The sequence below is a fragment of the Molossus molossus genome, unplaced genomic scaffold, assembly GCF_014108415.1.
Source record: "Molossus molossus isolate mMolMol1 unplaced genomic scaffold, mMolMol1.p scaffold_m16_p_3, whole genome shotgun sequence".
NCBI lineage: Eukaryota > Metazoa > Chordata > Mammalia > Chiroptera > Molossidae > Molossus > Molossus molossus.
Window position 1 is genome coordinate 99985376 of NW_023425366.1, and position 25352 is coordinate 100010727.

At 55.1% G+C, this 25352-nt stretch overlaps 1 protein-coding gene across 4 annotated transcripts in view; it reads left to right on the forward strand.

Annotated features, from left to right (window-relative positions):
* Window positions 1-584: 584 nt before the first annotated feature.
* Window positions 585-25352, forward strand: part of CLIP2 (CAP-Gly domain containing linker protein 2) — a 76144-nt gene continuing 51376 nt past the window's right edge. For 2 of the 4 annotated variants that reach the window (XM_036280231.1, XM_036280228.1), the window contains exons 1-3: window positions 592-686; window positions 16438-16536; window positions 20758-20948. In XM_036280231.1, coding sequence (XP_036136124.1) covers window positions 20825-20948 — 124 coding nt within the window. In that variant the 5' untranslated portion in view covers window positions 592-686; window positions 16438-16536; window positions 20758-20824. Of the gene's footprint in view, window positions 687-15987; window positions 16098-16437; window positions 16537-20757; window positions 20949-25352 lie in introns of those variants that run through there. The other 2 variants (XM_036280229.1, XM_036280230.1) reach the window with 2 other exon arrangements.

Genomic DNA, 25352 nt, shown 5'->3' on the forward strand with positions numbered 1-25352 from the left:
CCTCTTCTGTGAAGCCTTCCCAGACGTACATACACCAACCCCCCACCCCCACCCCTCCCTCTCCCAGCTTCCCAAGCTTCCACCCCTCCCAATGGGCTGGGACATCCTTGTACGCAGAGCAAGGCTGAAGAATGTTCTCTCGCCAAACACGATTGAAACACCAATAGGTGCCCAGCGCTGAAATGGGTGTTGGAGCACCCGGACACCCGCAATTGACGGCTGCGAGCGGGCCACGAGATGCCGGCGCGTTTTCTGCCCGCCCGCCCACGGACGGCTCGGCGCCTTGGCCTGAGAACCGCAAGGCCGTGCGCCCGCGTGCCCGCCCCCGCCGCGCCAGGCCCCGCCCTCCGGCGCTCTTCCCAGCGCCAGCCCCTTTTGTTCCCTCCCGGAGCCGGGCCGCTCGCTCCGCTCCGCTCGCAGGGCTTGGCCGCGAGGCGCGTAGGCGGCGGCGGGGCTGCCTCGGTCAGCTCCTCCTGCTTTCCTGCCCCGCCGGCCGCACACGCGGCGCGAGGCCCGGGTCCGGGGCGCGAGCCCGGTGTCCCGGCGCCCGCGGGGCTCAGCCGGGGGTGGGGCGACGGGGAGCGGGGAGCGGCTGCAGCATCCTCTCCCCCCGCGGCGGCCGGGCCCGCAGAGAAGGAGGCCGGCTCCGGGTCTCCGCCACTCAATCTGATGCTGGAGGGGCGAAGGTAGGAGCAGCGGGGGGGACCCCGAAGGAAGGGGCTTGCCGGGCAACAAAGGACCGAGGGATTCGGGAGGCGGTGGTGGCCCCAGCCTGGGCAGAAGCGGGTCGGCTCCGGGACGTTGTCGAGCGTGGGAGAGGCCGCGGGGTCGGGCTGGTGGGTGGGCGTGAGCGGAGCCTGTCCTGGGATGCACCCCAACTTCCGCGCGCCTGCAAGCGAGGAGGGGGTGCTGCTGGCGTTGGGAGGCACTTCCCAGGTTGCGTGTCCCCGTGGTGAGGACATCGTCAGCACCCTCGGTTCCCCATCCACAGACGAGGGTTCGGCCCGCGTCTGCTGGAGGGTCGCCTGGCCCCTCTCCCAAGGTTAGCGGAGGCGGTTGGACGCGCCGCAGGGCTCCGGGCTCACAGGCCCAAGGGGCACAGCCTGGTGGGCGCGGTCCCCTAGCCCGTTCTCCAAACCCGGGGTCTGGGAGAACATGGAGCCCTCACCCCCAGGCTGAAGTCCTGGCCAATGCCCTTTGCAAAACTTGGTTGAAGTGCTTGGCGGAGAGGGTTAGGGGGAGACTGGGGTGGGGCGGCTTCCCTCAGGGGGTGTCCCCCCTCAAGCTGGCGCTCATGGCTGGTGAGGCAGCAGATTTTCTGTCCTCCCCACAGGGAGGGGCCGCAGCCGCCAAGGATGCTTTGCTGGGCCTCCAGCACCCGCCCATTTGGGCCCTTCAGGCGGGGCCTGGGTGGGGCGGGTACTCACTGGGCACTGCCACGCAGGCCTCAGCCCCACCCGCACTCTGGCGAGGATGGGCCGAGGGGCACCTTGTGGGGAGTCAAACACCCAGCTGCCCATCCCCCAATCTCTGAGACCCTACCTCTCCCTTCTGGGTGAAAAATGGGAGTCCAAATGAGGGGTGCTGGATACCTCTCACCTCTGTAAGATGTCCTGGGGAGGTTAGCGGGATGGGGCTGGCCTAGGGCTGCTGGCAGAGGAGGAGGAGGGTGCAGGGAGCACCACGTGGGGCTGCCTCACCTCATGTGTGTGACACACTCCCCACCAGTTGTAATGTAAACAACAAACCCTTCATCCAGCTGCTGTCACCTGGCCCAGCACTGAGTGAAGTGGTGGGGGAGCTGGGAGCACAGAAGAGGGACATCTGGAGGATGGGGTGGAGAGGAAGCTTGATGGAGCCCAGTGCAGAAGTTTGCCACCACGATGCCAAAGAGGCTTCAGGGAGGGATGTAACATGGCCAGGGCCTGGAGTTAGAGAACGGGGCAGGAGGCCTGGTAGCTTGGGTTAGAGGAGCAGTGAGGGATTTAGGTGATGGAGCATAGGATTTAAGGCAGAGGAGTTCTGTTGAAGGAAGGGATTGTCCTGTCCTTCCTACTTTCCCAGGTGGTGCCCCTCAGATACCCTCCTCCATGAGCTGTGAGCCGGGATGCATTACGTCAACAGTGCCTGGCCTACAAGTGATGGTGGGGTGTAGGCTCTGTGACAGGTGGGGAGGGATAGAGATGGAGAGAAGTTTCAAAGGCAGAAGAACCTGGTAGGGGGGACCTGGGGGGAACCTAAATCACACAAGTGTTCACCTGTAAGCTCCCAGGTCCTCCCAGCAGACCGGGAAGATGGTGCTTAGAATTCTGCACTCAGAGCCTAAAATCCCAAGTCGGGGATTCACCCTTGGGCACCAATCCCTTTCTAGCATCTCCTGTCCACTTTGGTGGCTAAGAGTTCAGATGCTGGGCCCTGACAACCTGGGTTCAAATCCCACGCTTTGCCATCTACTAGCTGTGTGACCTCAGGCAAATCACTATACCTCTCTTTTTACCTAATTGTCCCATCTATAAAACTGAGGATACTTACAGTATTTACCTATTAGGGTTATTGAGAGAATTGAATGGATGTGTGTGAAGTATGTTCACGTGATGGAGCAGATGCCCAATGTTTGTTATTGTGTCTATGCTGGGTGGCCCTACATTCTACACACACACACACACACACACACTCATACACACACACGCACACACAGAGCTCATTCCCTCCTCATTTGTTGGTCCACCATCAGGCAATCCTGCCTGTTAGCCCTGGCCAGGCCCTGTTCTCTGCCTCACTGCAGCCTCCCCCCTCAGCTGCCCCTCCACTCTGGTGCACCTCCCTTGACAGTGGGATGGCCACCATCCCCACAGCCCTAGCCATCCCTGTTCCCTGATCCACAGTGTGGAGAACAGTTCCCTTCTGGCCTTTTCTCTTTGGCCCTGCCACCCTAAAGATTGACCTTGCCCTTTTGATGCCATCAGCCCTACCTCTGCTTCTATGCCCAGAGGAGGGGAGCTGCATTGTGTGTGTGTGTGTGTGTGTGTGTGTGTGTGTGAATCCTCACCAGAGAATATTTTATATAGATATATATACACACATATATATAGATAGATAGATAGAGTAGAAGGGAGGGAAGGAGAGAAAGAGAGAGAAACATCGATGTTAGAGAGACACATCAGTTGGCTGCCTCTCATACGCACCCTGACCAGGGCTGGGGTTTGAACCTGCAACCCAGGTACCTGCCCTTGACTGGGAATTGAACCCATGACCCTTTGGTGTAAGGGCCAATGCTTGAACCACTGAGCCACACCAGCCAGGGCAGGAGCTACATTCTTGTCCCTCCTGGTTCCCTGCCATTTTGTGGTTTTGACAAAATATTACAGACTTATAAACAACAGAAATTTATTTCTCCCGGTTCTGCAGGCTGGAAATCTGAGATCAGGCCGCCAGTGTGGTCGGGCAAAGGCCTTCTTCCAGGCTGCAGCCATCTCCTTGTATCTTCTCATGCTGGAAGGGGCTAGGGAACTCGGGGGGATCTCTTTCGTAAGGGCACTAGTCCCATTCATGAGGGCTCCATCCTCATGACCTCATCACTCCAAAGGCCCTGCCCCCGAACACCATCACATTGGGCATTAGTCTTCAACATATGAACTTAGGGGGACACAAACATTCAGACCATAGCACCTGCCCACGGTTTCTTGGGGAGAACATCAGTCTTTGTGTAGGTTTATAAAAACAAAACACATTGAGTGCTTACTGTATGTTAGGAACTGTTTTAAGCTCTTTAAATGCATGTGTGAGTTTGTGGATCTCTTAAAAACATTCCCTATGGAAATCAAGGCATAGAGAGGTTTCCTGGTTTGCCCTCCATGCATTTGTTAGGCACCTACTGTGTACCTAGGAGACATGCCTCCTTCCTACATGCCATTCAGCCCACTTCCTCATTCATTTCCCTAAAGCACAGTTTTGGCCACACTATTCTCAGACACCTCCACCTCATTCGCTCAAGTCCAAAGTCCAAATGCTCTCTGGCTCTTGGGGCCCCAGCTGGCTGTGCCTTGTCTTCCCAGCATGCTCTCTGGTGCAGCCCTACCTAGACCCCCCTCACCTTGTAAACTTGAGTAGCGGGCATGGCTGGGTGAGTAGGCCTGCCCTGGAGCGGGAAGGGGGCAGGCTCTAAACATGTCTCTGGGATAATTTTGTTGCCAGGGACAGAAACCTCCAATTAGGTTAAGTGAAAGGAGAGTGAAGAGGAGGGAAGGGGAACTGGTGTAGCAAACAATTGCAGGCAGCCTGCCTCCCCCAGGATACGGGAAGCTGGCAGGCAGCCCCTCCAGCTTTCCTCTCTGGACTGCATTTCACTTTCTCCACCTCTCCTGCTGTCTCTGAGCCTTCTCTTCCTGGGGGCCGGCTCTCTGGGCTGTTGGCGTGGCTGCCCAGAATGGTGGCTCCAGCTTGAGGCCACAGGACCTCCCAGGAGCACTCGTCTTGGTCTTGGGGTGCCAGAGAAATTGATTGGCTTGGTCTGCGTGAGGGTACCCACCCTGTCCATGCAGCTGGTGGGGGGCAGGCTACATGGTCTCTGGGGCTCGGGGGGAGACAGTGCTGGGCACAGCTGCTATAGTGTCGGCTGCATTTATGACCCGTGGAATGTTCTGGGGGAGGATGGGCCAATAGGGGCATCGCCTCCTTGAGAGCTCTCAGTATGATGGGAGAGGCAGACCCATGGCCTATTTACCAAGATGCCACAGGCTGTGAAGTGTGGGTCTCCACCACTTGGCACCGTGGCCCCTTGGGAGAAACTGGAGTGTGCTGGTCTCCAGGGGAGGCTGGGGTGGGGGTTGTGCCCCATGGGTCTCCCCAGCCCTGGCTTGGGAGCTAAGGAGGCTCTTCCCTTCAGCACTTGGAGACGGTGGTTCCTCTTTCCAGCATGGGACCTGCCCTGTCCCACCACTCCCTTCTCTGGGCTACACTGCCGGGGTCAGTACACAGAAACAGTAATACAAAACTCATGTTTTCAGAAGAAATGCTGCAAAATGGTAGTGAAATGGTTCCCTTCGGAATAGAATGCAGAGCGTGGCAGGTGGTTTTTATTAACAAGGCATAAATGTGGGGCCTTGTCCACTTACTGGCTTCCGTTTGCACTGAGCAGCCCTTGCTCCCCCCCTGGAATCTTACCTTTGCTCCAGCCGCAGCCAGAAATACACCCACTCCTCTTCCACTCTGCCTCTGCCCTGTTGGCCTCTTTGCCATGAGAGGGTGGCATTTCAGGCTCATGAGGAGTAGCCTGGCTTTTCAACCTCCCGAGGCGGCAGTCCCATGAGTGTCCGGGCTCATCTGCTCCTGCGTGGCCTCGGCCTGGCCCCAGCTCCTCCCTGGGATGCCCCAGTCCCCGCCCCCCAACATGTGTCACTAAGGGTGGGAGTGTGTGATGGCTTTGCAGAAACCAGCCTCTCCGTGTGTGGGGAGCACAGTGCACTTCAGTTTTGGGGCCTGCCTTCGAGGAGCTTTTCCTGAATTAGGAAGAATCCGTGCCCTTCCTGAAAATGTAAACAAGATCAGCACCTTTGAGAAACATTTTAAGGCCCGAGTAGAAGAGCTGCCCCAGTGCCCAGTGGCGTCATTGCCCTGGCAGTGGTTGCAAGTCATTCTAAGTGTTACTCAGGCCGGCAGGGCACTGAGTGGGTGGGATGGCCCTGGGGGCTCCCTGGAGGACGAGGACTGGGCTGTGTCCGGAAGGATGGGCAAACTTGGGGCAGTTAAGGAGGGCCTTCCTGATGGCACAAGGGGAGCAAGCTGGAGAATTTGGGGCAGCAGAGAGCAGAGTGAGCCCCTAGCTGAGGGGCTCAGTGAGGAGCCCACTTGTCTTCCAAGTGAAGTGTGAAGTGGACGTCTAGTTGTGGGACCCTGTGATGAGGGAAGGAAAGACATTTGATGTCTTCAGATTTGGGGCTACCTTGCATCCTGATTCTGCTCAGGTCCGGTTCTAATGCAGATTGTTCCCTTCGTACGTTGGATCGTTTGTGGGTTTACTCATTCAGCCCACATTCAGCTTCTTTCAGACCAGCAGTTGTGCTGGGCTCGGGCAACGGGAGCAGAGGAGGGAAGACATTCGAGAGAGTCATGTGTGTTCTTTGTCTGATTCCAGAAAGGACTTGTGGTGATTTACAAAGAAAAACGCAGTATAATGAGACAAAAAAGACATGAGGAAATTGGGGCAAGAGGAAGCCCAGTGTAGTAAAGTCAAACGAAGCCCAAGGGGACTGCTGTACCCTTTGTTGGAAGTAACTTGACTCTGAGCTTTCTAGCAGTTAGATCTGAGGGGGATGGAACTTTGGAGTGGCTTTGTATCGTCACATGGACTTGTATAAGCCCATGCTGTATATGAAACAGCAGCCTGAGTGAGGGCTAGCACCTCCAGGGAGGAGCCGGATAGTGTGGTCCTGGGACAGACAGATGTCCAGGATGCAGAGGGTGGGAGGGAGGGCAGCAGCCGCCTTCTGATCCTTCTAATCCTCCTCCTGGAGGGTCCTGGCCAGCAGCTGCAGCTGGTGCTGGTGCTCACAGCCAGCCCCCTCAAGTGTCTGCTGTGCTCTAGGGGTGGATGAGACCTGGGGAACCAGAAGCCAGACTGTCCCTGCCCTGAGAATCCCCACTTGCGAAGAGGCACGGGGCCATATACAGGACTGTGCAGAGAGCTCTGGGCATACCACGTGACCCCAGGAGTCGGCCAAGGGATAGAAGAGGGTGGAGCATTCCTGTCAGAACAAGCGATGGGGTAGGGTGTCTCAGGGGGCACTGAGAAGTTTAGGGAGGCTGGAATGCAGGGTGCTGGTGGGGGAAGGGGGCCAGGAAACAAGGCCAGGGCAGGCAGGGCCGGGTCAGCAGGCAGAAATGCTACAGACTGAGCCTTGGCACTGGGGGCCGTGGGCTGCCCTCTTACCCTCTTCCCTAAATCTTTGCCCTTGTCCCTCTGACCCCAGTACCTGGAGGAGAATTGGTCTTGGTTCTGAAGAGGTAAAGAGAAGAGGTTAAGAGCACAGGCTTTGTGGCCAGGGGGCCAAGTTGCAGTGAGACCTCTGCGACTCATTGGTGGCAGCACCTGGGCACTGGCTTGACCTCTCTGGGCCTCAGTTTCCCCATCAGGAAATTGGGGCTTATAATAGTATCATCTTCACAGGGCTGTTGTGAAGGTTAAATGGGTTAATTTTATAAATCGCTTAGACTGATGCGTGGAGTAGAACAAATATTACTGATCTGCAGCTCCTCAGGCTGGAGCAGCTCCGTGGGGGATGGGGTCTCCTCCCACCCTGAGCCCCCCACACTGCCTACACCCACACAAGTTCAGAGTCAAGCACAGTGAAGAAGCAAAGTCCTGGACACAGAGGTGTGGACATGGGTCGCCCTCCCCCTGTGGTGGGCTGGCCCTGGGAGGTGGAGGGTTGCTCAGCAGGTTCCTGTGAGTGCGGTTTTGACAGTCGTAATAGTTGCATGAGTTGGGGAGAGCTTCTGTGGCCCCCGTGCCAACTGGAGCAGAAACCTGCTCTGAGAGCAGGCCTTCGTTTCTGCTTAATCCCCTCCATTGATGGGGGGTTCACTGCCTGACTCTGCTCTTTGGACGCACGGCGGCGCGGATCCGCTGTGCGCTGTGCGCGGCAGAGGTGCCTGGTGCCAGCTTTCCTGCAGGATGCGAGTCCTTCAGAACCTTGAATTGCTTCTCTCTGTCCTTCGCAGACATGGCTTCAAGCCAGCCGGTGAGTGCCGCCGTGGGCTGTGAGCAAGCTGCTGTGGGCCTCCAGCTGAATGTGGGAGGATAAGGGTGGCAGAGGAGGGCATTTTCATTCATTCGTCTCTTTGTTAAACTTCTGAGCTCCTGTGTGTACTAGGCGCTGTCCTAGGTACCGGGAGCCCAGCAGTGAACAAGACCTGCAGAGAACCCGCCCTCGGAAGCTGCTCTGAGTGGCAGCAGAGGGAGTTGCCAGAGGCCAGAGGAAGAGCATTCTAGGCAGAGGGAACAGCCTATGTAGAGGCCTGGAGGTGTGACAGTCTGTATGGGTGTGGGTGGGTGTCTGGTATTTTGTAGAATTTGGTGGCTGGGGGTAGTAGAGGTTAAGGGTTGCCTTTCTAGAAGCAATAAAAAAGTAGCATTACTTTGAGGACTTGTTAGTGACTGACCTCACCGCCAGGGCAACCAAGTTCTGCCCCTTCTCCATCCTTCCCTCTTCTGCCCTCCGGCAGCTTTGGGTTGCCCTTTAGAGGTGTAGATGTTCCCCCTGGCTGGTTCATCCCTTCTGGTTCATCTCCCTGGCTGGTTTGTTCCTTCTCCAGGCTGTCACACCCTGGCTCTTCCTTGTGAGCCATGGCTCACAGCCTCTCCCCTCTGGCTGGGCCTCTCATGCGACAGCGGGGCCAAACCTGGACCTCAGTGGGCTCAGCCTCCTCCCCACCCCCTGCAGGGGAAGGCTCAGGTGCGAGAGGAGGCCAGGTGCTGACCACTGGCCTTCTTTAGGGCCGGTTGGTGCCTGGGAAGTTGGTTCAGGGAGCATAGCACCACTGTGTGCCAGACCCTGGGCATTTGAAGTCCATGGGGCTTGGGGCCTCCCACAGGGAGCTTGCAGAACTCTGGGGAGGCAGACACTCAAGCAGGTCCATGTGGTTAGGTTCCACCAGCTGGGGCCGTCTAGTGGGTAGGAAGGTCCCAGAGCAGCAGGGACCACCCCTACTTCCTCCACTTCTTCCCAGGAAATTAAAAAAAAATCTTTATTGAAGTACAACATCTATAGAGAAAAGTGCATGTCAGAAGTGCACTGCTTGTTGAATTTTCTCAGTGAAATAACTGTGAAACCACCCAAACCCAGAATCAGAACCTGCCGGCTCCCAGAAACCCCTCTTGTTTCTACTTCCAGTCAATATGCCCAACCCAAACATGACCCATTCCCTGATTTCTAACACCATCAATAGATATTGCCAGCCCTGGCTGGTTTGGCTCAGCGGTTAGAGCATCGGCCTGCGGTCCAGAGAGACCCGGGTTTGGTTCCCGCTAAGGGCATGTGCTCGGTTGCAGTTTGTCCCCGGTCCTGGTTGGGTCATGCGGGTGGCAGCCACTCGATGTGTCCCTTTCACATCGGTGTTTCTCTCTCTTTCCCCGCCTCCCACTCTATCTGAACAAAAAAATGAAAAAATATCCTCCAGTGATGATAAAAATAAATAAATAAATAAATAAATAAATAAATAAATAAATATTGCCTGCCCTTGACTTTATTTTAACAGGAAATACTTTAATACAATATATTACATGCCCAAAATATGTCCTAAGCTGTAAAAATTTGTTAGTTTTCTGTTCTTTAATCTTAGTAATGTGAACTTTTTTTTTTTTTTTAAGATTTTTAAAAATTGATTTTTACAGAGAGAGGAAGGGAGAGGGAGAGAGAAACATCGATGTGAGCACGTAACATTCTGCACACGCCCTACCAGGGATCAAGCCTGCAACCCAGGCCTGTGCCCCAATCAGGAATCAAACCCATGACCTTTCAGTGCATGGGACAACGCCCAACCAACTAAGCCACACTGGCCAGGGCTGAACTTCATTTTAAATGGAAACATGCCTGTCAGGTGTGGCTCAGTGGTTGAGCATCGACTCATGCACCAAAAAGGTTGCTGGTTCAATTCCTGGTCAGGGCACAGGCCCAGGTTGTTAGCCAAAACCCCAGTGGGGGGCATGCAGGAGGCGGCTGATCGATGTTCTCTCTCACTGATGTTTCTATCCCTCTTTCCCTCTCCCTTCCTCCCTCTCTAAAATCAATAAAGAAAAATGAATGAATGAATGAATGAATGAATGGAAACATACACCCGGCCAGTGTAGCTCAGTGGGTTGAGCGTCGTCCCATGGACTGAGAGGTCCTGGTTTGATTCTCGGTCAGGGCACATATCTGGGTTGCAGACTCAATTCCCAGTAAGGGGCATGCAGGAGGCAGCCAATTGATGTATCTCTCTCACATCGGTGTGGAAAAAAATGGAAACACACAATCCTATTCCATATACTCTTTTTAAAATAAAATATGATTTTATTGATTTTAGAGAGAGAGGAAGGGAGAGGGAGAGAGAAACACTGATGTGAGAGAGAAACATTGATCTATTGCCTGTCGTATATACCCTGCAACCTAGGTATGTGCCTGGATTGGGAATTGAACCAGCAACCTTTTGATGCATGGAACAGTGCTCAACCAACTGAGCCACACCGGCCAGGGCTCCATGTACTCTTTTATATTTAGCTTTTTTCACTCCGGGTTATAATTGCCAGATTCCTACACATTGTTACCTGTAGTTGCAATTCATTCATTCTCATTGCTTTATTTTATTCCATTGTGTGAATTTATTTACACACGTGACTAAGTGACAACTTGTTTAGTCATTCTAATGGTGGTGGATATTTGGGTTATTTTTAGTTTGGGAATATTAGGAAAGAACATGTCTTGGTGCACATATGTACCTGTCTCTGTTGGGGCTCTGCCCTAGGCATGGAATTGCTGGGTCTTAGGGTTAGGTATGTTCAACTTTAGTATGTAATGCCAAGCTGATTTCCAAATTACCTGTACCAGTTTACACTCCTCCTAGCAATGTGAGTGTTTTGGATAATCCACATCTTCACCAACACGTGGTATGGTCAGTCTGTTTCATTTTATACATTCTGGTGGATAGATGGTGTTATTCTGGTGACAAATAAAGGTTGACCATCTTTTCATATGTTTATTGGTCTTTTCAATACCCTCTTTTTGTGAAGTGCTTATTCAAGTCTTTTGCTGATTTTTCTAACTTGACTTGTCAGAGTTCTTTTAATATTTTGAATGAGACCTTTGCAGAATGTAGGGATTGCTCTGTCTTCTCCCCCTTTGTGGCTTGCCCAGCCCTCTCTCTCAGTGGTATCGTTTGATGTGCAGAAGCTCTTAATCTTAATCTTGTCTAATTTATTCATCTTTCCCTTATTTTAGCACTTCCGGTGTCCTGTTTAAGAAATCTGTCCCTACTCCAGTGTCATGAAGGTCTTCCGTGTCTTGTAAAGACTGTTGTTTTACCTTTCGCATTCACGTCTGCTGTCCAGGAGGAACTGATTTTTGTGTATCATGTGAAGTACATTTATTAGTTTCCTTTTGCTGCTATAACAAATGATACATTTGTGTTTGAGACAACACAAATGTATCATCTTACAATTCTGGAGGTCAGAAGTCTGAAATGGATCTCACCAGACCAAAATCGGGGTGTCAGCAGGGCCACGCTCCTTCTGGAGGCTCTAGGGAAGATTCTGTTTCTTGGCCTTTTCCAGCCTCCAGAGACTGCCCGCATTCTTTGGCCAGTGGCCCCTGCCTCCACCTTCAACGCCAGCATGTTGGACTGAGTTCTTTGCACACTGCTGTCTCTCTGATTCTTTCACTCCTGCCTCCCTCTTCCGCTTGTAAGGACCCCTGTGGTTCCTTTGTGCCTGCCTGGAGAATACAGGAGTCTTCCCAGCTCAAGGTCATCTCCTTTGTAACCTTAGTTCCCTTTTGCCATGTAAACAGGTTCCCAAGTTATGGCAGGGGCATTATTTGGGGCCATTCTGCCAACCACAGAGGGATGGTGATGTTTTTCCTATGTGGCTCTCCAGTTGACCCAGCACCACTTCCTGTAAAGACCGTCCTTTGTTCAAGGATAATTTTTCTGTTGCTTGTGCAGGCTGGGTTGGGGAGGAAATCCCAGGAGATGGGATGGTGTTCTGCAGCCACCTGGTCTAGATGTCCTGGATGGAGCTGCCACAGAAATCAGAAGTGGATTAGGCAATCGTGAAAGACGTTTGGGTCACCGTCCTGGTCTGGGAGGCAGGACACTGGAGCTTATTCCTTTCTGTTTTGATGACTGGGTTATCTCAGCAGGCTCCTCTTCTCCTCGAGCCTCTGCCTCTGTCTGATCTCAGGGACCCTCCTGCCCAGCACTGGTTTTCTTCCTTTGGGCAATTGAATCTCCATGTGCTGTTCGCTTGCTCTGTGACCTTGGATGAATCCGCTCTGGGACTCAATTTCTCATTCTTTGAAATGGGAGTAAAGGCGGGTCAGAGGGCAACTTGAGCTGTGTTGTTCCCCAGCCCTCTGCCCAGGCCTGGTGGGAGACCCCATCTGGCAGAGCCAGGCTGATGCCTGCCCAGCGACGTGGGCTACTGGCAGCAGGGCTCCAGTTGTCCAGTTGGCAGGGCTGTCGGTGACCACAGCCAGGAGCAGGCTGTGCGGCCCTGGCTGTGTCCTGGTTCTGAGCATGCCTACATAACTCAGGGAAATATTGACGTTCCTTCCCCTCCCTAGACCTGACGCAACCCTGAGCCCCTTTGTTCTTTGCTGGAAGACAGACAGGATCCCTCCAAACCTGAGGAAAGTTGGTCACATCCCGTGTGTCCCGTTCATGCAAGACTGGCCATTCCCAGGGCCCTGCAGTCGCCCCAGGTTGTTGGCAGGACAGGGAAGATACTGACTTGACAAAATGGGAACTGCGACCCTGAGCTCGGAGGCTGTGAGGCTGGTGGGCACATGGGGCTGGAAGCCAGGCTCTGGACTCAGGCCCTGCTTGTCTCCCAGCTGCAGGTGCCAGAAAAGATAGGAGTCGCCTGGGGCTCTTGGGTTTGTCCTTCCCTGCATAGCACCGTGAGTGCCCCGTGCTCTCGAACATGCTGCTGGCGCAGTGTGCTCTGCTTTCCCCACCATCGTCCCGGCCTCATTCTCCCTCCCGGTCTCCAGAGCCATGTCGGCTGATGGAGCCTGGGTTTCAGCCGCAGCTCTGCTCTGAGGCTTGGGAGGATCCCTTCTCCACTGTTCTGGATGGCTGCCAGGCCCCTTGGTACTCCCAGGGCAATTCGGGACCCCAAGCAGGGTCCATCACCACCCCATCCTGGGGCCCCCTGTCCTCTGGCTGGCAAGCGTGCTGAGCATGTATGGCCCAGACTGACTGCAGCTTCCCGCAGGGCCTCGCTGACCCAGTGAGAGCAGAGGGTGGGTGTAGGGACAGGGGCCCAGGTACACAGGTGCCATCTTTCTGGTTCTCCCAGGATGGAGGGGTAGCCAGCCTGAGGCTCAGAGCTTTGGCTTCTGACTGAAGCTGGCAGGACTTGCAGGAGCCTGGCCCGGCCCGCCCTGCTCTCGGCTTGTGCTTGGGGATTCTAGCGTTACCACCGGGGCAATTTCCTGCTCCTCGGGCAGCCGCAGACAGGATGAACCTCCCTTCCCAGCTGGATGGGACGGGCAGCAGGTGCCAGCTGGGAGTAGACTTGTGGAGGTGGTGGTCACACCCATCTCTGGGGTGCCTGCTGGGTCTGGGGGTTTGGATAGCCCTGGTTTCTGGTGCAAGCATGAGTGTTGGGGTACCCGGGGGGCAGGACTAGGGTAGCCCATGCCCCGCCCACATAAGGGCTCACCTTCAGTTTGTGCAGCCTTGGCCTGGTGGCCAGCATCTGTGGGGGTTCATTCTGTTTGGGGACTGTTTGCTCTCCCCTCCTCTCATATCTGTCTTTCTTTGTTTTTTTTTTATTAAAAAGTGATTATGAAATTATTTTAGGCATTCAAATAAAGGAATAGAGAAGATACAATGAACATCCATGTACATCCTGTAGGACTTAAGAAACAAATCTTATAAATAGAAATGAAGCCCCAGTTACCCCGCCCAGGCCTCTCCCCATCCCCAAAACCGCATTTCCCAGCTGTAGCATGGAGGGCTGTGATAAGCTCCCTGCAGATACGTTCCGGGGTGCACGTTCCAGGGTGCACGGCTAGGTCTTCCGCCCCTGCAGGGCCCCCCCAGACTGTGCCTGTGCCAGCCCACCAGTTTTGCTCTGAGGCCTTTCTAGAACTTGGTATCACCTGGCTTTTTGACTTGTTGCCCATCTGATTGGGTGGGAAACGGGAGCTCCTGGTGGCTTGGACTTGCATTTCCCTGATGACTGGGAGGCCCAGCGGCTCCATTGGACATCCTGTCCTCGAAAGCTGCCCCATTCATGCCCTTCTGTTGTTGGGGTGCCCTCAAGTCCATACCCTCTGATGCCTTTCTTCTCTCCAGCCTCTCACATTGTCTGCCGGTGGGTGCCCTGGACCTGTGCCCCTCATTCTCCCAGCCTCAGCTGTCCCCATCACTGTGCTTCCTGTTCCATGCCCTGCCAGGGTCCCTTAGTCACCTGACACCTAGCATGTCCCAAACTGAGCTCCCACTTCCAGCTCCTTCCTGTTCCTCCTGGGTCTCTCCCAGTGGGCCCCTCCCAGTTTGAGAGATTCTGCCACCTGCTGGAACCCTGAGCGCCCCACCCACCCTCACTGTTGGCCACCAGGCACTACTCAGCATCTCTCCTCTCTGTTGCCTTCGGCCTCGCTGTTGTTGTGTCCCTGGCCTTTTCTGTGAACATGCACATCTGGTCTGTCACATCTCTTGCTTAATGTCCCCCGTGGCTCCTCAACCCTCCAGCCTGATTCCTGGAAGTAGTTGTGAGCATTGGGGTGCAGTGGGGCAGGACTAGGGGAGCCCATGCCATACCCACATAAGGGCTCAGCTTCAGTTCCAGTACCCTTGACCTGGTGGCCAGCACCGGAAGACCCCTCTCCCTATCACTGTCCCTTCGTCTCTGAATCCCACCCCTCCACACACATTTTAGCCACTAGATCCTCCGCTGTTTGACTGGACGGAGTGTGGTCTCTGCCTTGTCTTGTTCCAACACCCCCGACCTGCCCCCCACCCTAGTCTCGGAGCCTCCCCCGTCCCCGTCCCACCCCCTTGGTGTGTTGTGCCTGAGCCTCGGGGCTTTCAACCTGTGGGCAGGGACGCCCCTGCACTCCTGTCACAGGCTTAGGAGAGGAGCCGAGCATGGGTACCCTGACTGCCAGGACCCCTGAAGAGGGAGGGGAAGTGAAGCTCAGGGGAGCTGCCGTGAGGTTTGGGCCATGCTGCCTCAGCCGGCAGCCCTCCCAGCAGGAGGCCCAGGGGTGAACCATGGCCAGGTCCCCCTTCAGAGTCTGGGAGCCCCCTTCTGGATGCCGCCTCTCTTGCCCTCTGGGCAGGCTGGCATGTGGAAATGGGCTTTCTGGTGCCCTATTTGGCACTGGCTGTCCTTCCGTCGGGGCCGCACCCTGGGCTGCCAGTTGGCAGAAATTTCTTGGTCCTCATCTCCACTGAAACTTTGGTGTGCCACCCCCCGGGCAGCTGAAATGAAAACCCTGAAATGCAGCCTGGGTTTGTCTTCAGTAAATGGCAATTGAGGGCAGCACAAAGGGGGCCTGTTGGTCTGAATGCCACCCGCCCTCTCCCGCCTCTCCCACGCCCGCCTTGTCTGGGCCCGAGTCCCTGGGGGAGGTGGAGTGGGCACCCCAGGCCCTCAGAGACCGTAATAGAGACCTGACAGTAGGGACAGTGGCCCTTCCCAGCAGCTCCTGTGTGCCAGGCATGGAGGATGCTTGTGGGCTGCGTTCTTTGAGGCAGCAATGCTTTTACCCCATTTTGCAGGTGATGAAACTGAGGCACTGGGCCAAGCTCCCACAACCACTCTGGGTCTGGGGTTTGGACCTCCACGAAGCTTAAATCGACTTCCTCCCCTGCCTCCCAGGCCTCCCTCATCAGCTGCATTGTGGCCAAAGGCCAATTTATCACCATGTCTAGCTTTTTCCAAGAAACCCTTTCTCTTCCTCCACCCCAAGAACAGGGCTGAGTCACTAAGGCTGGGTTGCCCGAAGCCTCCTCCCCCTCTTCCTGTTCACCATTTTTCTCTCCTCATCTCCCCCTCCCCATGCTTCCCCTGCAGGGGTGGCCCTAGGGGAGGTGGGGGAGGGAGGGATGGGCTGCTTGCCTCCCCTCCCTGCCCCGCCCCTGCAGTGGTGGCCGCCACTGAGTCAGTGCTGCGTCCGCTCTCCTCCCGCCAGCTCCCTGGTCCCCTTTGTCAGCGAGGCACAAGGCACATGGACAGTTTCTCCAGAGGTCAGGGGTCTCACAAATGTTACTCCTGGCCTGGGCCTGGCCATGTGGGAGCCAGCGGAGGGACAGACTGGGGTCTGGTCTCAGCCACTGTGTGACGTTGGATGAATTCCTGAACTTTGAGCTTCAGAGACTCTAGCTCTAAGGTGGGCACTGGCTCGTGAGGGCTCGTGAGGATAATGAGGCCACATTCCTACAAGGCCGGATACAGATTCTTCACACTGGAGGCTGCTGGGATCATCAGGGTCGGAGGGCAGCAGGGCCACTGTGGGACCTTCCAGAAGCTTCTGGGAGGAGTGTCCATGGGGATTTGTCCTCCGGGCTGCTGAAGGTGTGCTCTCTATTGAGTTTCTGGGTCTTGGGCTCTGTGTCAGATGTCATGCTGGGGCAGGGTTCTTGAGGGGAGATTGTGGCCCCACCTGTGGTTGCCTGTGAGCTCTCAGGAGGCAAGATGAAGATAAATGAGAACAATATCCTCTCTCCTAGCTCAGTGTGCCCTGAGGTGTCTGCGGGCCAAACTCCTGGGAGACTTCCTGGAGGAGGAGGAGGCATCAGGCTAGAAGTTCTCACAGGTGGTTGGAATAGGTAAGGTGAAGCAGGTGGGAGAGAAGGGAGGTGGGGAAGTATCAATTGAGCAAGCCTGGTTGGGGACATGGTTGTAACACTTGGTCACTGTCTGCAAGGGCACACTGGCTAGTGGAGAGGTCAGACTGGCTACATGAAATGCCATGGCATCAGCCAGCCAGCTGGGCTGATCACCACAAGCCACTCAGTCCTGAGTACTGGGCCCTGCAGAGATGAGAGGGACCTTCTGGGCCTCTCCCTGCCAAGAGCCAGCATCACTCATTTGTTCAACAGTGATTTAACATGCTCCTATAGGCACCCTTGTCAGAACTAAGGGTACCATAGCAAACAAACCGGACCAAAGTCCCTGTCCTGGTGCAGTGGAGAAAAACAAGACAGAGTCAGGGTGGGGAGGACTGGGTAGACGTTGTAACCTTAGATGGGAACGTCGGAGCAGATTCTTGAAGGAGATGAGCAGTACACCTGGATATTTGAGGGAAAAGCACTCCAAGTAGAGGGAACAGCATGTGCAAAGGCCCTGAAGCTAGACCATGCTTAGTGTGATCCAGGAGCGGCCGGAGGCCGCTGAGGCTTGAGTGGAATTGGTGAGGGAGGGTCAATAATGGGAGGGTCGGAGGTGAGGAGGACCTTGAAGGCCACTGCACTAACTTTCATGGAGAACCTTCAAGGATATTTTTAATATAATTTGTCAAAGTTGAGATTTAATTTATAGAACATAAAATTCACCCATTTTAAGTGTATAGTTTGATGACTTTTGATATAAACACACAGTTGTGCAGCTATTACTGCAATCCAGTTTTAGAACATTTCTTCCACCCAGGAAGTTTTCTCACCCGTTTTCAGTCCATCTCTGTTCCAGTGGGGCAACCTGTTTTCTGTCGATAGTTTTGAGATTTTATAGGCCTAGAATCCTACAATACGTGGATCCCTTAGCATAGTGCATTTTGAGGTTCGTCCATACCGTTGCCTGTGCCAGTGTTTCCTTCCTATTGCTGAGCGCTGTACTACTGTATAGATGCTCTGTTTGTGCGCTCATCAGAGGATGGACATTTGGCTTTTTACCATTTGCTGGCTATTATGAATAAAGTTGCTATGAACATGTAAAAATAAATCTTTATATGAATATACGTTTTTATTTCTCTTGGGTGGTTGGGTCATATGGTAGGTTTGTATTTAACTTTTTAAGAAACTGCCAACGCCCTGGTTGGTTTGGCTCAGCAGGTGGAGCGTTGGCCCATGGACCAGAGAGACCCAAGTTCAGTTCCCACTAAGAGCACGTAATCGGTTGCAGTTTGTCCCTGGCCCTGGTTGGGGTCCTGTGGGTGGTGACCACTCCATGCGTCTCTCTCACATCGATGTTTTTCTCTCTCTCTTCCTCTCTCTCTCCCTCCTGCTCTATCTCAAGATAAATGTAAGAAAAAAAAAAGTCCTCAGGTAAGGATAAAAAAAAAAAAAAGAAACTGCCAAACTGTTTTCCAAGGTGGTTGTACCGTTTTTCATTTTCACCACCAATACACATGTTCCAGTTGCTGTATATCCTCATCAGCACTTGATATTGTCAGTTCCCATTTTTAGCCTTTCCAATTGGTGTGAAGTGGTATCTCCTTGAGGTGTTTTTTTTGTTTTTTTGTTTTTTTTAAATCTTTACCCGAGGATATTTTTCCATTTATCTTCAGATAGAATGGGAGGGAGTGAGAGAGAGAAACATGGATGTGAGGGAGACACATCGACTGGCTGCCTGCCATACGACCCCAACCAAGGCTGGGGATGAACCGCAGCCGAGGTACATGCCCTTGACTGGAATCAAACCCACGACTCTTTGGTCCCCGGGCTGACGCTCCAACCACTGAGCCAAAGGGGCCAGGGCACCCTCTTTGAGGCTTTGATCTTCATTGCCTAATGACTGATGATGTTGGTCCTCTTTTCCTGTGCTCATTGTTTGCATGTCTTCCTCGGTTGGTGAAATGGCATTCAGATCTTTTGTTCATTTTTCATAGGTTGTCTTATTAGTGAACTGTAAAGGTTCTTTGTATGTTCTGAATACAAGTGTTTTATTAGATATATGATTTGTAGCTTTCTTCTCTGGGAAGGTCTTGGGCAGAAAAGGGGCCAGGGGCATGCATGGGGAGGGGTTCTTTGCTCCTCGCTTCAGTCCCAGCAACACACTTTCCTCTCCCTCGGGTACGTGGGACTCGGCATCAAGATTTCCTAGGTCATAGGGTTTCCCGGCTAACCCGGGAAGCAGGAAGCTCGGGTGGCCATCCATTCGCCGTTACCAGAGACCGCCTCGCATGCCCTTGTTGGCTCGGTGAGTCCCTCTCTGGCTTGGGGATGCCAACCCAACCCCGCCAGGCTCACAGAGGGGCACGCCTCGAACTATGGGGCAATTCCCCAGTGAACGAGCTTCCTGGAGGGCTGGATTCTGGGGAGCAAGGAAGCAGCTCATGCTCTAACCTGGCCAAATGTCCCCGGGCCCCAGAATTCCCAGGGTGTCAGAGTTGTGGATCAGGAGATCGTAGTGTTGGATCTGCAGGCTCCAAGGCCAGGTCAGGGTCGGCAAGAAGGCCTCATCTCAGCTCACCTGGACATGTGGGTGTCACCACTGTGTGCCTTGGGGGAGCTTATTTTCTCTGTTCCTATGGCTGGCAGCCCCACAGAAGGAGCTGATCCTCCCCAGGACAGGGGATAGTGTTGCTGGCCTGAGAGCCATTCTGAGGACACTGCATATTCTTTCCGAGAGCACTGTAGGTTGGCTTCTGTATTAGCCAGCAATAGTGTCCCTCAAATAGGTTTAGGCAAAAAGAGAAAACAATGCCCACGTGTGTGAGACTGGTGGCTGATGTAAGCGAGGTGCTTAGGGACCATCTTCAGGCTCAGCTGGATCCAGGCGCTCCTGATTCAGTGACTCAGCTCTGCTTTCGTGTGGGATCGCTCCTGGCGGCTCTCCCACGCGGTGGCTGGGATGGCCCCGCAGTTCCTGGCGTCCGTCCCGCACCCAGGCAGCCCCAGAGCAAGAGCACTTCTTCCTAAAGGTTCCAGCCAGCGCCCAGGCCCTGGTGCTCCTTGGGTCACGTGATTTCCCCTCGGCTTCCCCCAGGGTCTCTGACGAGGCCTGGGAGGCCTGGGTCATGTGTCTACTCCAGGTGTGTGTGCGAGGTCAACCCACATACGTTATGTGGCTCAAGAGTGGAGAAAGGGTTCTCTAAAAGGGAATAATGTTCTCTGACCAAGGGTGCGATAGGAAGACGGCCGGCCGCACTGCCGGAGGGTGTGGCACCCCTGACCCTCAGAGTGGGGTGGAGCTTTCATCCAGAATCCTCCGTGCATCCTGCGTGCTTTGCATTCCCTCTCCCCACTGGACAGTGTGCTCCAAGGCAGAGGCCTGTGGCTCTGGGGCAGGATGGGCCTGGCCCATGGTGTGCCCTCCATAGACGTTTGGTGCAATAGAGGGTGTGCACCCGGACAGTGGGGGTGGAGCCAGAGGATGAAGGGGGGCTGTCCTTTATGCCGCCCCTTCAGTCTCCCTGCAGCCAGCCCTATTTTGCTGGCATCTGGTACCTGAACTGATCACCTTGGAGACTGGAGGCTTCCCCTCTCAGGAGTCCCCTTTGTCAGACACTAGTGCCCCCTACACACTGGACACCATATGCGTGTCTCCATGTAGCCATGCAGGCAGGGAGCTATAATGGTGGGAGGGCAGGCAGAGGGCAGGTGAGTCCATCCTGGCGAGGATGGAGGCCTGTCTGTGTCCTCATGCCAGGTGGAGTGGGCAGTGCTGGGAGGGCGAGCCCGAGAACTGCGGCCGGGTGGCGAGGCAGAGCAGGGAGCTGGCTGATGACCTGGGGTGTTGCTTTGTCCAGCCCGCACCAGGAGGGATGTGAGTTACTGGCCAGTCCTGTAGAGTCTGAGGACTACGGAGAGTAGCCACCAGGTTGCTGTGTGAGGACCCTCACCAGTCTGTGCTCTGTGGTGAGCCGTGCTCAGCTTTTGGTCCTCCTGATCCTAGTTTGGGGTTGCCTGGGTTCATTCGCAGTCTGCAGACCCCAGGCCAGTTTGCTCCTGATTCTCGCCTCCTTGCTGCCACTGCTCTGTGCCTCAGTTTCCCTATGTCGGAAAAGGGGGTGCTGATGGTCTGTACCTCACAGTGTTGGCAGTGCTGGAATCCTGCTGTGTCGGCATCAGGGTGATGTTGTGATGTCATCTCCTGTTCTCTGCCTGCAGGTGAGTGACGATGACAGAGAGGACGTGACCTGCACGGGCCCTTATCCACCCACTGAGTGGCACCACCATGCAGAAGCCCAGCGGCCTGAAGCCCCCCGGCCGTGGGGGGAAACACTCGAGCCCCATGGGCCGGACGTCCACTGGGTCAGCCTCGGCCTCGGCCACAGCGGCAGCCACCGGCTCCAAGGAAGGTGCGCGGGGCCCAGAGTGGTAGGGTGAGGGGTGGGTGAGGGTGTGGCTCTCCTCAGAGAGCCGCCCTGTGACCAGCCTGGAGGCCAGCGGCACAGGGACGTTCTTCTTTCTGTCTGACTGATTCCTTGAACAATTAACTAGTGACAAGCACTAAGGCATGCTTTATGTGCACTGTTCCTGGGCGTGCTCCCCAGCCCAGGAGGCAGGCGCCCCCCCCCCCCACTGCCCAGGAGGCAGGCACTCCTCCCCGGCCCAGGAGGTGGGTGCCACCCCCCCCCACCCCGCCCCGGCCCAGGAGGCAGGCGCCCCCCCACCCCGGCCCAGGAGGCAGGTGCCCCCCATCCCCCGGCCCAGGAGGTGGGTGCCACCCCGCCTCCCCCCCCCCCCCCCAGCCCAGGAGGCGGGTGCCCTCCTCCCCGGCCCAGGAGCAGGTGCCATGCTTGGCTCCACTACAGGTGAGGACTGGAGTTCCAGGGAGGCCTGGCATCTTGCCCAAGGTCACTCACACTCCACCGCTTCCTTGCCTCACTTCATTCTCCTTCCAGGGTCCGAGATTGTCCTAGAGGATCCAGCCCCATCTGCCCCCCAGAACCATGCCCTTCAACCTTTCCCTGTCTGACCTCCAGTCTTCCTGTCGGTGGGCAGGGGCACTCTGGCTGGAGGCACCAGCTCTGCGGGAAGTTGGTAGAGAACAGCTGTTAGTAACTTGCTTTTTCTGATCATAAAAGTACAAGATAGACCCTTGGGATGTGTCAAAGTTTGATCAGGAGTAAAATTGCCTATAATCCCACTCCCTGGACTCAACTATTATTTTGGTTTATGTACTTATTCTTTTTTTTCTCACTATTTCTAATCATGCTACACCTACAACATGAAAATCTGCTTTTTTCCATGTGATAGGATCAGGTAAATTTTTCACATCATTAAAACTTCACATGCACCCTGGCCTGTTTGTCTCAGTGGATAGAGCATTGGCCCATGGACCAAAGAGTCACGGATTCGATTTTGGCCAAGGGCATGTACCTTAGTTGTGGTTCGGTCCCTCGGCCTGGTCAGGGTCGTGTGGGAGGCAGCCAGTTGATGTGTCTCTCACATCAGTATTTCTCTCTCTCTCTCTCTTCTTCCCACTCTATCTGAACAAAAAATGGAAAAATGTCCTCGGGTGAGGATTTAAAAAAGTATTCTATTCATTCAACAAATATAAGTCAAGGGCCCGCCTTGTTGACACAGTCCTAACCCCTGACCACTGGAACACTCATTCCGAGCAAAACTGGGTGGTCCCAGTCCTCAGGGGGCTGCCAGTCCAGTGGGGGAGGCTGAATGTCACGATATCCTGGAATAAGGGCCTGCCCAGGAGATGGGAGGTAGGACATGTGAGCTGGGGTCTGGAAGGTGATGGCTCACTGGATGGAGAGGGGAGGGTGTTCCAGGCAGAGAGAACAGCACGTGCAAAGGCTCAGTGGCAAGAGGGAGCATGGTGAGTACAAGGGAGGAAAAGAAAGCTAGTGAGGCTGGAACATGATCAGTGAGAAGCGTGATGGTGAGATGGTGGGCCGGGTGGGGGCAGCTTGGGGTTAGGCAGGGCGTTTTACTAACATCCTAATAGCAGTGGGAAGCCACGGGAGGATTATAAATCCAAAGGAACATGATAGAAGGAATGGGGAAAATGTTTAACCCATTCTCTGCGGTTGAAAATTGTGATAGTTTTTTATTTTTCACTTTGATAAATGATGCTGTGATGAACATCTTTGGGCACAAATCTTTGCTCTTATCATACTGCAGCCATCAAGGTAAGATGCTGTCCATGTCATGTGATTGGCACAGACGTTTGGAGACATAAAAAGTAGCCAGAGGCCAGGCTGGGAAATCTGGGTCCTGGGTTGGGTCAAGGAAAGTTTTGAGACAAAGGCCTGGGCAGTTCACAGACCCGGGTCCCTGGCAGAGTGAACAGCCAGCACGACAGCATGAGGAGGCTGTGCGGTGCGGCCCACAGGTGACCCACACGGGCAGGTCTGCCCGGCACACCCTCGTTTGAAGGTCCAGACTTCCCCTCCGAGGTGGCAGATCTTCCTTTGCCCACAGGATGCACTCCTGGGCAATGAGAAGCCAGGCAAGAGCAAACAAGGCGGGAAGGGTGTTCCAGTGGAGAGAACAGTGATGCAGAGGCCAGAGGCAGGAGAGGCTGGTTTGTTAGGAAGGAAAGCAGTCTGGGTAGAGAGGAATGTGAATGAGGTTGGGGGGGTGGCAGAGGCCAGTTATGAAGGGCAGGGGTTTGGGTTTAAGTGTGCTGGGAGCTGTTGGAGGGTATCAACAGAGGAATGTACACATCCCTGAGGCTGCCCTGTGCAGAACGGGCTGCAGGGCTTAAGAGCAGGGCTTGGGGAGACCAGTGACATGTGCTCACCCAGGTGAGGATGTCTGCATTCACTGCTGAGGCTCTGAGGTGTCAAGGGGCTCACCAGCACGACCATGAGTGGGCCATCAGGGAAGACTTCCTGGAGGAAGCCTGAAAGAGTGTAGCCTTGAGAACGGGGGCAGTGTACGTGCTGGAGAGGAGGAGGACTTGCAGGCAGTGGAGAAGAGCGAGCATAGGCAAAGGCACCAAATGGGCTGCGCTTGGTCCAGTGGGGGGTGCAGATGGTGGTGGCGGTTGTGTAGCCCACTCTTTGGAGAAAGGCACCAGTCAGGCCTGACCCTGACCCTCACCCACCCATAATCTCATTACAGAAAAACTTGAAAGTGATAAAAGAAGAAGCAGCCCTCCACTGAACCTAATCACAGCCACCACTGTGGTGTATTTCCTTCCCATCCGTTTTCCTATCGCACGTGTTGTTTAAGTAGTTAAATCATGGGTTGTACCCATATCTGCATTTTCCTTTCCCACCTTGATTGTGCCTGCCATGTCTTTGCCGTCCTTTTGAATGGCTGCATAGTAGTTCCTCAAGGGAATGGGGATGGAGCACAGTGTGGCGTGCTGGTTGCTTCCCACTCACAGTGCCCAGTGGCCTGGGAGCTCTTGAGGGTGGGGGCTGGGTGGTCTGACTTGGCCTGGGCCCTCCTACCCAAATGGCTGTTCCAGAGAGCGGAGGTACCACTCTGTGAATGTCAGATTGATTACAGAGCCATGCCCCCATGTTCTACGTGGGCACGAAAGGCTGCAGCTGGGCTTCGTGGTACCCTCCCTCCTCTGGCACCAGCTGCCTTTGCAGACACCAGGCTAGGGGAGGGAGTGGCGAGCCAGGAGAGTTGGCAGAGGCAGAGAAGCCTTGTGAGAGGGGAAGGGAGATTTCTGGCACCCAGAGCTGCTTTGTCCCTGCTCCAAGTCTCAGAACAAGAGTCTCCGGAGAGGAGGGGTGGGTGGAGGCGCCAGGGCAGGGCTGCGCTCCCCCCCTCTTGGTGGCCCCTCAGGCTGCCTCCCCCACCCCCTGGAACTGGCCATCTGCTCTCCAAGGTGCTGGAGGTGCTGCCCCCGTCGGAGGCTGGGACCCCGTGTGAGTGTCACCAGGGCACTGAGAGATGGGTTTGGCAGAGACCGGAGCCTGTTTGGGGATAGGGGACAGGAAAAAGCTGGAGTCTGTTCTGGGAATGGGGGGAGTGGCTGCCTCCCAAAGCATGAGCTCAGCCTCCTGGCAGGGGGTCTGGTCAAGGGCTGGGCCTGGACTGATGCCCCCAATCCTGCCCCTTGGAGATGGGAAGGCCTGTGTTGGTCCCCAGAGCTGTGACACCCAGGGAGCAGCAGAGCCAAGGGAGCTGTTGGAGGGGGTCTCTCATACTAGAGGTGATCAGAGCAGGTGCACAGGAGGGTGGCCTGAGACTCCCCAGTGGGCAAAGGCCTAGGTGGGGCAGCGAGGTCCGGGGCATCCCAGCCTGACGGGATGGGGCACCTGGAGGCTGCTTCAGATCAGGAGGTCAAGGGGGGTCTTGCTCAGGAGGTGACACTGGTGCACAGCTCTGAGTGACAGGAGCCAGCCCAGCTGAGTTGGGGAAAGCACCAAGGCAGAGGGAATAGTGCTGCAAAGGCCCCGCGGTGTGAGATGTCTGAGAACCAGAGAGCAGCTTGAGTGGCCAAGGGGGAGTGTCACTGATGGGCCAGGGCAGGAGTCAGGGCCCCAGATGGAAGTTGGGGAGCTGCGACTGGGGCCACCTGGGTGTCCCTCTTAGCCCCAACAAGAAGGGCTGACTGCAGTGACCTGGGGAGGATTCGAGCGCACCACAGGCCACTAGCTTCCTCGGATGGGGCAGGTAGGTCCTTGAAGGACCTTTCCCCTCCCTTGCAGTGTGGTCCAGCCCCAGAGATGTCCTGTCTAGGAGGGATGACGTTTGACACTTGCTGTGTCACAAGCAGGCTCTGCAGCAGACATCTTATCACACTTCTTTCTCATTAACAACCCAGTGAGGTAACT